At 38.8% G+C, this 16,199-nt stretch overlaps 1 protein-coding gene across 2 annotated transcripts in view; it reads left to right on the plus strand.

Moving 5' to 3' along the window:
* The window catches only part of psma6a (proteasome 20S subunit alpha 6a), a 20,599-nt gene extending 10,339 nt beyond the window's left edge, over positions 1 to 10,260 (plus strand). For both annotated transcript variants that reach the window (XM_048599702.1, XM_048599701.1), the window contains exons 2-7: positions 1,363 to 1,457; positions 4,786 to 4,867; positions 5,931 to 6,086; positions 8,165 to 8,343; positions 8,521 to 8,615; positions 10,082 to 10,260. In XM_048599702.1, the coding sequence (XP_048455659.1) occupies positions 4,852 to 4,867; positions 5,931 to 6,086; positions 8,165 to 8,343; positions 8,521 to 8,615; positions 10,082 to 10,139 (504 nt within the window). In that variant the 5' untranslated portion in view covers positions 1,363 to 1,457; positions 4,786 to 4,851 and the 3' untranslated portion in view covers positions 10,140 to 10,260. The remainder of the gene's footprint in view (positions 1 to 1,362; positions 1,458 to 4,785; positions 4,868 to 5,930; positions 6,087 to 8,164; positions 8,344 to 8,520; positions 8,616 to 10,081) is intronic.
* Positions 10,261 to 16,199: the final 5,939 nt, after the last annotated feature.

Here is a 16,199-nt window from a genome sequence, read left to right on the forward strand (position 1 = left end):
GGGGAGAGGAGAAAATACCCCATCACTGGGGGGGAGAGGAGAAGGGGAATACCCCATCACTGGGTGGGCGAGAGAAAAAGGGAGGGGAATAACCCCGTCACTGTGTGGAAGAGGGTGGGAGGAGAATAACCTCATTGCTGTGGGTGGGATGGGGATGGGAAGGGGTGTAACCCCGTCACTCAGGATTGGAGGAGGAAGTAACCCCATCACTGGGGGTGGGTCGTGACCCTGTCTCCAAGGAGTGGAAGGGTGAGGAAAAAGCTGCCTCACTATGTGCGGGGTGGGGATTAACCCCATCACTGGGGGGTGGATGGCGTAATAACCCCATCATAGTGGGTAGGAGGTTACCCCACCACAGTGGATGGGGTGGGGGCGGGGGGGGGGAGAGGAATGACCCCACCATCGGAGGGGAGAGTGAAAATAAACCCATCACAGTGAAGCAGGTGGGTAAATAACCTCATTACAACAAGAAGTGGGATACAGGTAAGTAACCCCGATTCAGTGGGTGTTTGGTGTGGCAGGTAAATAACCCCACTGCAGGGGTAAGTGTGGGGGGTTTGGATGCTAGTAAATTACTCCATCGTAGCGGATGGGGGAACATGGTAAATAATTGATCACAGGAGGGGGAGCATGCTAATAAATAACCCCATCACCAAAGGGAGAAGGGTGGGGGGGGTTGCTGGTCAGTTTCCCATCATGGTGGGAGGGCAACGGTAAACGACCGTGTCACAGTGGGAGGGTGACGGTAAACAACCCCAACACAGAGGGTGGGGTAAATAATTTTAGCACAGGGGACTAAAGACATCACTGGAATAAGAGTAGCACACGTGGGGGATATAAATGATCCCAACACTGAGTGGAGGGGTAAGAAATCTCAACACTAAATGATCCATCACAGAATGGGGGGTCTAAATAATCCCAGTACCCAGAGGGATGGGGTAAGTTACCTCAGCAACCCTGGGTCAGCTGTAACACAGATATGGTGAAGTAATCCCAGCTCAGAGGCAATGGTGTAGTGGGAAGTCCCGGAATAGATTGGAGGGGGAGGGGTGAGAAGGGTTAAATCCCAATGCAGAAATGTTAATGGGAAAGGTGTTAACCTCAGGGGAGTGAGCCTGGAAGGGAAACATCCTAGTTGTTGGGTGGGATCAGAGAGAATGTGGTGGTTGTGGGCAGCTCAGATGTTGCTGTTGATGTGTGGATGATAATTTGTTATAATTTGTTGAAATAGTCAACATCTAGTAAATGTTAGCGATGGTTTTGTGATGATTCAAGTTTTCAGAATGAGATCCGCCACAGCAAACTGAATTTGACTTGCGTTTCAGTGTCATCAATGCCTTAGGGAATTTGTGTCTTTTGCAGAATATGCTTTTAAGGCTATAAACCAGGGTGGCCTCACTTCAGTCGCTGTTCGTGGAAAGGACTGTGCTGTAATAGTTACACAGAAGAAAGTGCCAGTGAGTACAAACTGAAATATTTTTTAAGTGGCTACGTTTGAATAGAGGGAATTGACTAGAAGGAATTGAAACGGTGTTACCAATAAAAACCATTTAAAATAAGGAACCGTTGCTAAGTTATAATGTCCATGTGTTGCAGTAGGCATATGGTTTAAATCGAAGCTCAGAAATTTGCATTCACATGGCAAAATCAAGAAATGAAAGGGTGATTGCAGTAAAAAGTGAATTTGGAATTGTTGTAAACTCAAGCAGATCAATTGTGTGCTTTAGGGAATGAAACCTCAGTTTCTAATCAGTTTGACTGTTCCAGCACTGATATTGTTCACTGCTAACTGCTCTTTAGAATGGTCCAGCAAGCTACCCAGTTAGCCCATCACCCTCAACCTTATGGCAACTGATGGGTAGTAAATGCTGGCCTTGATAATGCTGCTTACATCCCAGGGCCGAATTGTCTTTTTTTAAAAAACAAATGTGTGTTCCTAGCCAGTAACTAAGTTAAGTGAATAATCAAGCTGTCTTGATGGATCAGATGGTCGAACAGACTATGTTGCTTTACTCCTAAATTGTACACTATGGAGTTAGCTGACCTCAGAATGAGCAGAAATTGATGTGGTCCAGATCACCTCAGTTAATTTAAGGCCTTGTAAGTTATCCATGGTAAGTAGTAAACTGCCCACTTCTGATCTCTGCCTGAGATTCCCTGGTCAAAAATCACACAACACCAGGTTATAGTCCAACAGGTTTATTTGAAGACCCAAGCTTTCGGAGTCTCGCTCCTTTGCAGAAGGAAGAGTGAGACTCCGAAAGCTTGTGTTTTCAAATAAACCTGTTGGACTATACCCTGGTGTCGTGAAATTTTTGACTTTGTTCACCCCAGTCCAACACCTGAACCTCCACATCATGAGATTCCATGGAGAGACATGTGTGTAGACATTAGTCACAAATGGGATCTGACCTGGCTGTAAATGTCTGAATAGTTCTAGCAGTCATTGTCCATTCTCTGCTAACCACCACTATTCAGGAAAGGAGCAAGAAAATTACACATGCTAGTGGGCTGTCAGTCTGCCAGACTATTATTTAGATATTTTGGTGTGGTATAACTGGAAGAGTACACAAATGATCTATTTAAAATCTAACTGAAATAATTGCATCCTGCATATGTTAAGCAGCAGTATTTTTATATTATCACTTCAATTTAAATGTTGAAATCAATCTTAATAATATCTACCTACTGCACAATATAAAGAAAATAAATGGGGTCAAATGTATGAATATATGCATAAGTAACACTGAGTAGAGAGAGAACTGAGATAGTCTGCCTGTTGAGTGGAAAATAAGTTCATTAGTGAGACATGATCATTTTCTTTATACATCACTGACAGATGAAATTCAGTATAGAAAAGAGTTAAGTGAGATGGTTGGGAAGGTAAACAAAGCCAAGGGAATCCAAAATAAGCGGTGGTAGACTAGGTAATGTAAAAGAACAGAAAGACTTTGAGTGCATGTCTTTGGTACCCTGAAAGTAGCAACACAGATAGGTAAGATGTTTAAGAAGGCATATTGACATTTGTCTTTAGTAGCTAACACAGGGAACATAAGAAATGGGAACAGCAGCAGACCAAATAACCCTATTCCCAATACCTCTTGATTTCCTGAGTGACCAAAAGTCTGTCTATCTCAGCTTTTAATTAAAATTATATTCAATGATTGAGCATCCACAATCTTTTGAAGTACAAACTGAAACCTACAAGCTACTGACCAAGAGCTGAACATGAGATCGGACTGGCTAGTTGTTTTTTTTGGCAAGCACAGACATAGAGAGCTGAATACCCACCTCGTGCCATACATCAGTAAAATCTGTGATTTCAGTGGTAGATAGTGTTTGGGTTGTATTTTGTTGTGTCTGATAGCTCAAATTTGGAATTTGGAATTTTTTAACACTGACTAAAACTTTTCAACTGTGTGTCAACTTAGCTGAATGGCAGCAGTTTTTGAGGTATTAGAATGTCAAAGCACGAGGTCAACACTTGTGTATATAGACTTGGTTCAGGGCAGAAGTTCCCAATTTCTGTAATGTTAAACCATATGCTCATCAAAGTGCCTTCAGCTTTCTAGGCCCTAAACTCTGGAATTCTCATTCTATTTCTCTCTCTTCCTTCAAACCTCACCTTTAAAATCTATCTCTGACTAGGCTTTTGGTGACCTGAATTCATTTGTATCCTTGCTCATTTTTCATGTTTGAGATAGCTTAGTTTGTAATGGCCAAACCAATGTCTACAGGGAATATTTTTGTTTTAAACTTGGAGATGTATTGCTGTTTCCTTTTTTTGTTCAGTTAATTGTCTGTATTACTCTGTTTATAATGTAAAATATGTGGTAATAAAAGCAAAACTGAACTGGAAATCTGAAAGAAAACAGAAAATGTTAGAGATCCTCAGCAGGCCAGAGAGCAGCTGGAGAGAGAAATAGAATGAATGCTTTTTGGGTTGATCAAATCTTGATGTGCGGAATCTCCAAAAAGACTGCTGTCCAATTTTATAATTGAGTTTTCAACATAGCAAAGGTTGTGGAGATTGAATTGTGGCCAGTTGTAATTCATCTATGTAGAAAGACAATTACATGCCAGTTAGGGGCTGTTGTGTCACCGTGGCAATGTCCCAACCTCTTAACCATAAAGACTCGGTTCAAGTCTCACTTGCTCCAGAGGTGTGTAATAATATCTCTGAACAGGCTGATTTAGAAAATATAATTACACGACAATATGGGGCCCTTGTGGTACAGTGGTAGTGTCTCTACCTCTGAGCCAGGAGATGCAGGTTCAAGTCCCACCTGTTCTAGAGGTGTGTAAAAACAGCCCTGGACGGGTTGAATAGAAAATAACTTTTAAAAATTACTCATCAATAAATGTTGATAAACAGGTCAACTATCCAATGATATCCTGCTCATTAATTAGAAAGGCTGCCTCTAATAGAGAAATTGTGTGATTAGAAATTATGTTGGATCATAACAGTGTTATACATAAACCCTAGATTCTTGAGATAATTGCCTTTCAGTACTGTTGGTCTTCAAAAGTATTCTGTAGTTTGTTCATACTATCAAGTGGTATGTATAAGTTCACTTGTGATTAATCTGGGAATGAGAATTCACAGAGCAGAAGGTCTGAAGTTCATGATTAATGAGAGATATTGTGCACCCTGCTTGGAGTGCTATAATGAATTGACAGACATTTCTGTTTGCCCTAGCAATAGTGCCCATGCCTGAACAAAGATGCAGTCTGTAGTTCTTAGTTATTATCCTTAATCCAGTGGTTTAATTTGCTGTTTTTCAGGATAAGCTATTGGATGCCAACACAGTCACTCACCTGTTCAGAATAACGGAAAACATAGGATGTGTAATGACAGGAATGACAGGTAATAACCTGAAAAACTGATTCCGATTAAGTTTTTTCCTTTTGAGCTATCTGGCTTTGATGCAAAATAACTCCATGTTTAAAAGCAATGCGAAAAAGTAAGAATAATATTATTGACGCTAATGCAAAAGTAGACACAGCAAATTTCTAAAAGAACAGGAAATGCTAGAAATACTGATTAGGTCAATCAGTGGAGAGAAAAACAGTTAATGATTCAAGTTCATAATGAAAAATATTTCAAGCATTTTCAAAAACTTTTTTTATTTTGACCAAGTCCTGTATCTGATAACTTAGCATTGGCATGTTCAACAAGTAAATTGAGTTATAATTGAAAAGGAGGACATTGTTAAAGGAGAGGTACACAATACCACAGGATGAGACATGGATTTCAAAATACTCTTCCTTTCCAATCCACGGTATTTCAAATCCTATACTCAGTGTTACCTTTACCGTTACTAATTGATTTATTTTTCTCCTACTTGTTTCATCTTAGTACCTTCTTTTGTTATGGTGACATTTGCACCTATCAGATCTCTAAAATACTTTTTAAAGTCTCGGCCCAAAAGCAGATCCCGTCCACAATCCATAACTTCCATCGCAGGCAGGATCAGATCCCAAATCCACCCCAACTTGAATGGGGGAAATACATTATTGCTGCCAATTGGAACCATCAAGTCCAGCCAACTGGAGTTGTGGTGGTGATGTGAACTCTTACATGTATGTTGTAGTCTGGAACTATGACTAGTGATGGTGGTAGCTACAACTTCCAATTCATCACATAGCTGACCAGGAATCTTTCCTAGTCATGCTGCCTATTGTTTGTACATAATGGAAGGATTGATGAGTTGATACCTAACCACGTTGGCTGCATTATGAATGTACCTTGTGACGATCAAGTCCCGAATGGGACTGGAACCTGAAACCTGGATCAGAGGCAGGGATAATACCTGCTGCGCAACAAGACCCCCTTTTTCTAAAATTAACAATGAAAATAAATCAGTATTGAGAATATCAACGTTTCTTGAAAGTCGACCTTTTACGTCTTTTTTCCCTTTTCTTTACAGCGGACAGCAGGTCCCAGGTACAGAGAGCTCGATATGAAGCTGCAAATTGGAAGTACAAATATGGCTATGATATCCCAGTAGACATGTTGTGCAAACGGATTGCAGACATTTCCCAAGTATATACACAGAATGCTGAAATGAGACCTCTGGGATGCTGTAAGCAACTTCTTTATGCCTGATAAGGTTAATGTAATGTTATTTTGCATGTACTTGCAAACTGTAATGTCCCAGACAGTCATCTGTTTTGATGGTCCCTCTATTGTGACTTCCCAAATTATTTTCTTAATTAGAAAAAGTCAACTGATTAAACTTGGCAATCTTTCATTTCTGCAAAATTTGTTATCTTAATGCGATTTTTAAAAAAGACTTTACCCGTGAGTTAGTAGAGTCAAATAACTAAGCCACAGTGAACAAGAAATTCTCAGCATTGCTTCTATATTAAATTAAACAAAGAGGAAGTTGCATTATATAGTCCCTTTAACAAACCAAAGTGCTTTGTAACCAACTCAGCATTTTGAACTGTTGTTGGTCCTGTAGAGAAATGCAACAACCAATTTGCTCACGGTGCGGTCTCATGTACAGGCATGAGGTACTGATCAGATAATTAGGTTTAGTGGTGTTAAGTGAGGGATAAATATTGGACAGAACTCCCATCCTGGATTATTTTTCAATTACCCATGATGCAATCCTTATAAATTTGACTGGGGACAAGATGTAAATGTTTGTGATGCTCCACAATTAAATAGTCTGTGATCTGTATGAATAATGCCCATGTGTGACACCTATAGGCACCTGCTTGAACAAGATAGCATTGGAGTAGGGCTCCTAAACTGGAGCTCCTCCGCTCTGACTGTCTTTCTTTGCTTTCCTATCTTTTTGTTTCTCTCAATACCTTTACTTACCTCTTGACCTGAGCTATGATGGTATTGATGGCAGCAAGAGGGTCTTGCTTGAGCCCAGCACAGACTTCGAGTAAGCCCTTATTTACTTTTCTGGAGTGAGCACAGGACCTGGCATTGGCATTCGTGCCTGCTACATTGGTGGAGGCAATGTCAGCGTGGTAGGCCCAGCAGTGAAAGGTGGTGCCTGAGGATCAGCAACTTGGTCTTTGGTTGGGTCTAGAGCTGACAACGGTGAAGCAGTGGCAATAAGGCAACACAGCAACGTCAACGAGGTGGGCCCAGTGGTGAGAGATGTGACTGACATTGGTTGGTCTGGCACAGACAATGGCAAGGCCATGGCAGGGCAGTAATGGACCAGCACCGAAAGATGGGCCTGAGGATTGGTAACTTCAACTTTTGTTGGGTCCAGTATACACATCGAGGAAGCAGTAGAGGAGGGATGGCAGCGCAGGCATCGTTGATGGTGATAAGCTGGCTCAGTACTGTTGAATTCTCTTTAAGCTATATCTTTTTTTCCCTTATTCTTAATTTATTCAAAATGGTGCCGAATTGAGGTGACAAATGAAAGCTTTTCACTATATTTTGTTGTATTACTGTAAAATACACATGACAATAAACCATTCATTTGTTGAAAAATAAATCATTCATTCATTCAAAATCCGCATTACCTGCGTAAATTATCTCCAACGCATTTATTAATTTTAACTGATTTAATGAATAATGAAGAGAATCAGCATTTACATCACTTCTACATCACTTCTGCTCCAAATTGAACAAGTTATAGAATTCATTGATGAATATGGTTTGAAACTCTTACGTATTTTCCATTCTTTTTAATTTAAAATTGAAAACAAAGGAGGGCAGTGGATCTGTACCAGTTTGTGATGTACACCCTGAGCCACTTCAGGTCCTTGTAGGATTTAGTTCAGTATCAGAAATGTTCCTGCTAAAATGTGGGAATGTTACCTTTGTGTCATTCATACTTCTACTGAATGACAAGGACACTAAGTAACAATTCACAGCTAAGTGATCAAGATTGAATATTATTTTGGCAGCAGGGAAATTGTTGAGAGAAAGTTTAATCAGACCTTTTCGTTTACTTTCCATTAAATACTTTAATAGTTTATAATTTAAGGAACTTGTGGGTTTATGGGTAAGAAGTGGGAGGGTGGAGGTGGAATTAAGTAGAACTGATCTCTCAAAGAACCAGCAAGAGTGTGATGAGCTGGATGCCCTTCCTTACCATGAGTTTCTATGTTTCTGTTAAATGCCACGCATAAGTACAGTGCATTTAAAAAAAATACTTTCCAATTTCAATGTTGTGTTTTACAGGTATGATTCTGGTAGGTGTTGACGAAGAACTTGGTGCTCAGGTTTACAAGTGTGATCCTGCTGGTTATTATTGTGGGTTCAAGGCCACTGCTGCAGGAGTCAAACAGACAGAAGCCACAAGCTTCTTGGAAAAGAAAGTTAAGAAAAAACTTGACTGGATATACGCACAAACTGTAGAGGTATGAAACTATTAAGCCTATCACTATCAATTAATTTGAATTTTCTTAACTTTTTCTCTCCTTTTGTTTAATATGCTGAAAGTTAGTTTCTATTGCTTGTGATCTGAAAAGTGATTTTTTTTTTTTAAAAAGAATTCTGCTATCTTTTTGAAGTAATGCTTTTGGTTTTGTTTCTAGACGGCAATAACCTGCCTGTCCACAGTCCTGTCCATTGACTTCAAACCATCTGAAATTGAAGTAGGGGTGGTGACAGTGGATAACCCTAAATTTAGGTAACTTTAAAATAATCTTGTTTTCTGAATTAGTACATGTGCCTAATTATGGCAATTATTTATTGTCTAAATTTCTGTTAAACTTCATTTTTAAATCCCTAGCTACATTATCTTCTCTCATGTGGTCTATGAGTTCAGTGTTAGGGGAATTTGAAAACACCTTTGCAAAAATGTGGCTAAGCCATTTTTATTAAAGTATATTTTGTGGTCAGAATTTGTTGCTCATCTCTAATTACCCAGAGGGTGGTTAAGAAACAGCCACATCACTGGATGTCTGGAATCATATATAAGTCAATCCAGGCAAGGATAACAGGTTTCCTTCCTTAAAGGACATTAGTGAATCAGATTTTTTTTTTTTAAACAATAATTGCCTTTAGACTTTTTATTCCAGGTTTTTTTTTAATTGAATTAAATTTCACCATCCAACACCATAGGATTTTAACCCATGTCCTCAGAATATTGGCTGGGGTTCTTGATTACTAGTCCAGTGATATTACCATTATGCCACCGCTTACCCTCATGGCCACTTTGACATGGGCTAGAGAATTAATCATGCTGAGATTAGATGCTCGGATCTACAGAGGTGTTACATATCTCGTACTGACATAAGATTTTTTTTTAAAGTAGCTTTTGATGCAAGTTGCAAAATGGCAATTGCCAATTGGCTGCACAGCCTTCCTGATTTGACTTCATTGTACTGACATGTTAGGCCAAGGACTTAACAGGCAGCCAGACCACAAGTACCAGTTTACAATTCTAGTGTGAAACTTGGCTCAAAGAAAACCAATTTCTGAATAGTGCCATTTTTCAAACAGTGTATGATATTTAGGCCAGTACTCAGCACTTGTGCAAACATGGACCCTTGTGATGCAGTGGTAGTGTCCCTATCTCTGAACCAGAAGGCCTGGGTTCAAGTCCCACTTGCTCTTGATATGTCATAACATATCTGGACGTAATGATTAAAAATATCCCAACAAACGTTACCTGTTGGCAGCATCAGGGTGGCCGAGTAGTCGAAGGCACCAGACTCGATGAGTATTGTTCCTTGCCTTGCTGAAGCCTGGTGAATTCTGGTCCCTTTCTACATGGGGAGTGCGCTTCTAGCATGTTGGTAGTGTACTTTACTCTGAGTCAGGAGGTCTGGGTTCAAGTCCTCCTTACTTCAGTGGTGTGTCATAACATCTCTGAACAGGCTGCTTAGAAAATATCAGTACTTGAGTAAACTGCACTCCAGAAGCCAAATTTTAAATAAGTGAATTGTTTCATTATTATATCAAAACAGTTTCCATTATTGTTTGTACTTTCTCTTTACTGTCTTTATTTTTGAAATATGTTGAATTTTACTTTGAACAATTTAGAAATTGTAAAGTAGCACAAATTATAGTTAGATTTAACTACTTTCTTTTTAATCATTTGTCTTCTTAAACATACCTGTGCATGAAAATCTTTATTCTTTTTCCCCCTAGGATTCTTTCAGAAGCTGAAATAGATGCACATCTTGTTGCTCTAGCAGAAAGGGACTGAAATTCCATATAGTTCTGTATTTGTTACAAAGAGAAAATTGTTCATGGAAGACTAGATTGCTGTAACAGAATGCCATCTACACTGTATTTTAATCTGTACAAATAAAGCTGAGGTTTTGGAACATGGTATTGATTAAAGTTTTGTTTACATGTGCTCACATCTGATCTGTGGATCAAGTAGCAATCTTCTCCTCCATAAAAATGAGAGAGGAACTTATTTAAGCTTCTGTGAAATTCCTAAACTTCATGGGCCAATTAGAACCTGTTGTTTTGAGGTTAATAGAATGTTATGAAATCCTAAAAGTTTAGGTACAGAATGCAACCATTTTGGCCCTTTGAGCCATTATAGAGGGGTTGTTTTATAATGGGCATCTGGAAGTGAACTAGAAAAACGTTTATACAATTGTGACTTTGTGGTTTGCTTGTAATGCAATGAATTGAAGACTTTGGAAGGCTGATTAATTGCCAATTTTTGTAGTTTTTAAAAGTCAGTATATGAAATCCCTTTCTCATCTGCAGACCCTGCCTCACCTACGTACCTACACCTATATATGTCGTGAGACTAGAGAAGCTTACATTTTCTCATTAGAGCAGAGATGGTTTAGGGAAGATTGGAATATTTAATATTGTTCCAGATTCTGAGAGGCTGACTTTTGTAGGTTTCCTACAGGATGGTAAAACATGCAAATTGACTTGTAAATTAGCACATGGATATTGTCATTTTGCCTGTTGTCAGCCTGCCCACACACACCCCCATTTTATGGGCAGTGAGGGACTTGCTGAATAGGTTGCCTGCTCATGACCCAGTTGATGCCTTGAAATGGGCAGTTAAGGCTATATCCTGCTCTGATTTAGTGGGCAACGGTGGAGGCATACATCCAAGTGGCAGGTTAACCCTGCAGACTGCTAGTTGGTGAGAGGGGGCTGCCTCCTTCCATAGGTATCTGTGTCAACTGGAATTCACTCTCTTTTCCCCCAACTCCTACTCCCTGTTTTGTTATTTTGCACTCGCTGGAATCGCGGCCTCCATGGGGTCCCTTTCTCCCAGGCTTGCAATATCAACATTGACCACTGATCCTTGTGTGGTACGGACCGGCTATCCTCCACTTGGCAGGCAGGTCACCTCTACTTAGCAGGTCTTCCTCTTGCAGGTAGACAGAAGCCCCACCTTACACTAATTAAAGGGATGTTGCCCAATAAAGCAAGATGAGCTGGTTAAGCAAAGGTGGGCTCATCCCAACATTAACACTAGGATACAGGGAGGATGCCTTTGGTGTATAACCAGCCCGGGCTGGTTTGATAGAGTAAGTTGGGAGGAACATACAAATCAATATCCTGTGGGGATAGGCAAAGTAATAGCCAAAAGAACCAGCAAGGAGATGAGAATTATTCATTTACATGGAGGTACTTTGTTCTGGAATGCACCACCTTAAATAAAGTGTTGAAAGCATATTGAATCATAGGTTTGAAAAAATAGCTGGAGGGTGAAAATGTTGTATGGCTGTAGGGAACAGGGAAATGGGATTAATTATAGGTTGTAAAGTGCTAGCGTAAATATGATGGGCCTGGTGGCTTCCTTTTGGTGTTTTGATTCTAAATGATGTACCCTCAGCATTAAATTCACCGTAAGATTCTGTTTCATTTAGCTGAACCTTCATGGCATTGGTCATCACTTCTGAGGTGGAGTTGTGCTGGTATTACAAGATGGCTTCAGTACTTTAGTAAGGGAGGATCTCGGGTTGAAAGAACAATATATGGAATCTTTGTTGAACTAAGAAACAACAAGGGGCAGTAGATATTGGTTGGAGTTAATTATAGGCCACGACATAGTTGCGGTAGTGTGGAACATGATGTAAATCAGAAAATGAAAGCAGTGTGGGCAACATTGTAATGTTAAGTGACTTCAATCTATATATTGACTGCGTAAACCAATTGAACACTAAAGCGGTGGAGGGCAAGTTTCTAGAATGTCTTGGGTATGGTTTTTCTAGAAAGCATGTTGAGGAGCAGGCTATTTTACATCTAGTATAATATGAAAAATAATTAATCTTGAAAAACAACCTTTAGACATGAGCGCAATAAGAATATTGTTTGAAAGTAAGGTGGTTCAATCTGAAGCAAGAGCATTAAATTTGGATAACAGACGTCATGAAGGTATGAGACACAAATTAGCTGTGGGAATTCCAAAAATACATTAAAAGGCACAACTGAATAGAAATAAATTTGAGAACTGGGAAAGTTTTGGAATACAGCAAAAGAAAGCCAAGAAACTGATAAGGAAAGGAAGGATATAATATGAATGTAGTCTATAAAAAAAACAAAAATGGACTGTAAAATAGATTGTTTCTACAAGTATTTAAAAAGGAAACATTTGGCTAAGACCAATGTGGGCCCTTTGCAAGCAGATTCAGGATATTTTATAATGGAGAGCAAAGAAGCTAAATGATTACTTTGTGTCTGTTTTCAATGAAGAAGATACAAGAAATCTCCCAGAATTAGACACTAGTGATGAGGAATAGTAAGGTGTGAAGGAACTTTGTACTAATAAGAAGATTGTACTGGAGAAATTAATGGAGCTGAAAGTTGAAGAGCTCCTGACCTGATAGTCTTCATCCCATGGTGTTGAAGGAGGTGGCTATAGATATAGTTGATATATTGGTGGTCATCTTCCAGATTTGCATAGAATCCTGCAGATAAGGAATTATCAAATGTCACTCCAAAATTTAAGAAAGAAGCACTAGGGAAAGCCACGCATTACAAATCTGTTAGATTCTAGTATTTTCCTTGTTACTGATGTAAATCTATAATAAAAGACATGATAGTTGAACGCCTATATGGAAACAATTGGGCAGAGTCAGCATTGAGTTGTAAATGGGAAATTGTGCTTGGAGTTATTTGAGGATGTTGCTAACAAAATTGATAAAGAGGAATTGAAGGATGTTGCATACGTGGATTTTCAAGATGAAGTCCCCTATCAAAGTTGCTTAGTAAAATTATAGCACAAGAAACAGGTGGTAGTGTACTGGTATGGGTTAGCTAACAGTCAGAAAAATGGAGAGTAGGAATAAATGGATCATTTTCACTTTGGTAGGCTGTGGCGAGTGAGGTACTGCAAGAGGCTTGAGCTCTAGTTGCTCACAATGTATATCAACTTGTATTTGGATGTGGGGACCAATTGTAATACTTCCAATTTTGCAGATGATACACAGCTAAGTAGGAATATGTTTTGTAAGGAAGATGTTAAGCAGGTTGGGTTTGAACAGGCTTAGTGAGTGGGCAGAAACATGGCAGATTCAATATCATATGGAAAAATGTGAGGTTATCCGGTTGGAAAGTGTAGATGTGAATTTTATTTACTCTGAGGGATGTAAATCTTCGAATTTCTCTACCCCAAAGGACTTTGGGACCTCAGTTTTAGTATATGTAGTATATTTAAAATGAAAATTGATAGATTTCTGATTAGGAACAGCATAAAGCATTATTGTGATAGTGCGGGTAAGATGCACAGAAGTGTTCAATCAGCCATGATTATTAAATGGCAGATCAGGCTTGCCGAGCTGAAAGGCTTATTGTCCCTATGTTCCTAATCTTTAGAGATCAATGCACTAGAGCAGAGATTTTCCTTTCGCCAATAGCTTTAACGCCAACTTATTCAAGGTTAGGCCTTCAATATTTCCATGCTCAGCATTTCCGTGTCTTCATGCATCATAGCCCTCATCATGTTTTGAACTTACGTAGGAAATAAAAGCACAAGAACAACATAGGAAGGAGAAAAATCTATGGAAAGAGCTTGGCTCAAAAGTTTACTGCAGACTGCCAGCTTGATACGAAAGAGTATATTTGAAAGATAAAGGAGATATTTTAGAAAATACGTTAATTAACATTGAATTCAAAAGTTAATATTGGAATGAATTGCTTCATACTAGTGGATTCAGGAAACCACAAAGGAAATAAGTTTGACTTTACAATTTATGTGACCCTTCTAGCATAGCATCAGTTCATGATGGTTTTGCATAGTCAAGTTTTGAGTATTTGAGATTATTAATGTCACTACTACCCTTACTCTCCCATTTACTGCCCAGTCAAACTTATTGTCAGCTTGAAACCACAGTTAAGAAATTTCAGATCATAGACATACAGCATGGAAGCAGACCTTTCTGTCCAACCAGTCCACACTGACAATGTTCTCAAACTAAACTAGTCCCACCTGCGTGCTTGGTCCGTATCTCTCCAAACCTTTCTTATTCATGAACTTATCCTAAAGTCTTTTAAACGTTGTAACTCTTCCTGCATCCACCACTTTCTCTGGCAGTCCATTCCACATACAAACCATTCTGTGTCAAAAAAAGTTGCCCCTAATATCCTTTTTAAATCTTTCTCCTCTCACCCTAAAAATGTGCCCCCTAGTATTGAACTCTGCCATCCTGGGGAAAAGACCCTTGTCATTCAGCTTATCCAAGCACTTCATGATTTTATAAACTTCACCTCGCAAACTCCTATGCTCTAGCAAAAAAAAAGTCTTAGCCTTTCTAGTCTATTTTTATATCTCAAACCCTCCACTCCTGGCAACATCCTGGTAAATCTGATCTAAATCACCATCACTACAGCTTATGGGGTCTATTTCACAGAAATAGAATTGTATATGTAGGTTATTGAGCTAGGAAAAACAAACTATCATCAAGTTCTAGTTACCTTCACCTTGATCTAGTTGTACTTATTTACTGTGGGAAATTAAAGATAAACTGAACAAAAATTATAAACTAATGAATAGAATATTCATGTATGGTAATGTAAATAGAACTGATAAATGTCAAGACAGTTCTGTAAACAAAGTAGTTAAAATGGTACATTAAATTTACAGACAACACAGTTTCTAAAGGAAGTATGCATGCACCAATTTCTGCTGGAGTTTACCAATCAACAGTTTCAAGGGAAATAGTGTGCCTTAACTGGATTTGTTCTTTAGCTACACCAGAAATGACACCAGTGACACCAACAATAGCCACTGAGACTAACCCACTCCAGGAAGAGAAAGGGGGTACAATGCTTTAAAGTATTCTACAGGCACATTGCTGAATCAGGAAGGTTACTTCTTGGCTGATAAGATGATGAATGTTTTCATATCATCAATCACCTTTCTGCTCACCATACATCAGGCAAGCCTGGAAAAATTCCGTTCCAGTCCCTCTACTGATTCATTGATGAACCCTATATTCCGAAAAGTAAATATGTGAGAAATTTCTATTATTTTCATTTAGATTGGGGGATAGGGAATCAACACTTATTAATCCATTTGAAAATGGGTCCATCAACCAAAAACTGTTTGAGAACCAGTAACCTAAGAGAACTGTTGTGCAGGAGGCACTCTTTGAAATATTGAAACAGCCATAAACAGAAACACCAAAGCTAAGAGGTTTCACATAAGAAACATTTGATTTAGAACCAGGCACACAATAAGTTAATTAATTTTCACCATAAGTTACAGAAGTCAATTTATATGTATATAATCCATGGTATTACTTCCATGGAAAATAAACTTTCAAACTGTTAGAATTTTTCAGAAGTAGGCAGGAACAGATTTTCACCAATGAAAGAAACTTTGTTATCTTTATTGATTGTATCCTGTAATGAAATGTCCTCTCCCTCAGAGTTTTCAAATCAGCAAAGTTATCTCAGGGTAGATTATACAGAAAGGTTCTTCATGAACCTGGTCACTTCCTTTACAAAATTATTTGGGATTCAAAGTTTGTGGTTGAGTACCATTGATCAAGAAGTGGACTGTTCAGATATGATTGTAAGATTGGGTTCCCGTTTTCTGGATTTCCCCTTGAACAAAATAGTTTCTCTGTACCAAACCTATCTAATTCCTCTATCATTTTATAGACCTTTCAAACTTAAGGGAACATGAGCCAAGTGTATACACTATTTCCTCACCGTTTAATATTTAAACTCTAATTCAGGTGAATCCATATCATTTTCAAGATTAAATAAAGGAAATTACAATGAAATGGGGATAGAGTGAACTAGGCATAAGATTAGCAGGAAAGACAATAAGGAAGCA

The sequence above is a fragment of the Rhincodon typus genome, chromosome 8 (assembly GCF_021869965.1).
Source record: "Rhincodon typus isolate 14 chromosome 8, sRhiTyp1.1, whole genome shotgun sequence".
Taxonomy (NCBI): Eukaryota; Metazoa; Chordata; class Chondrichthyes; order Orectolobiformes; family Rhincodontidae; genus Rhincodon; species Rhincodon typus.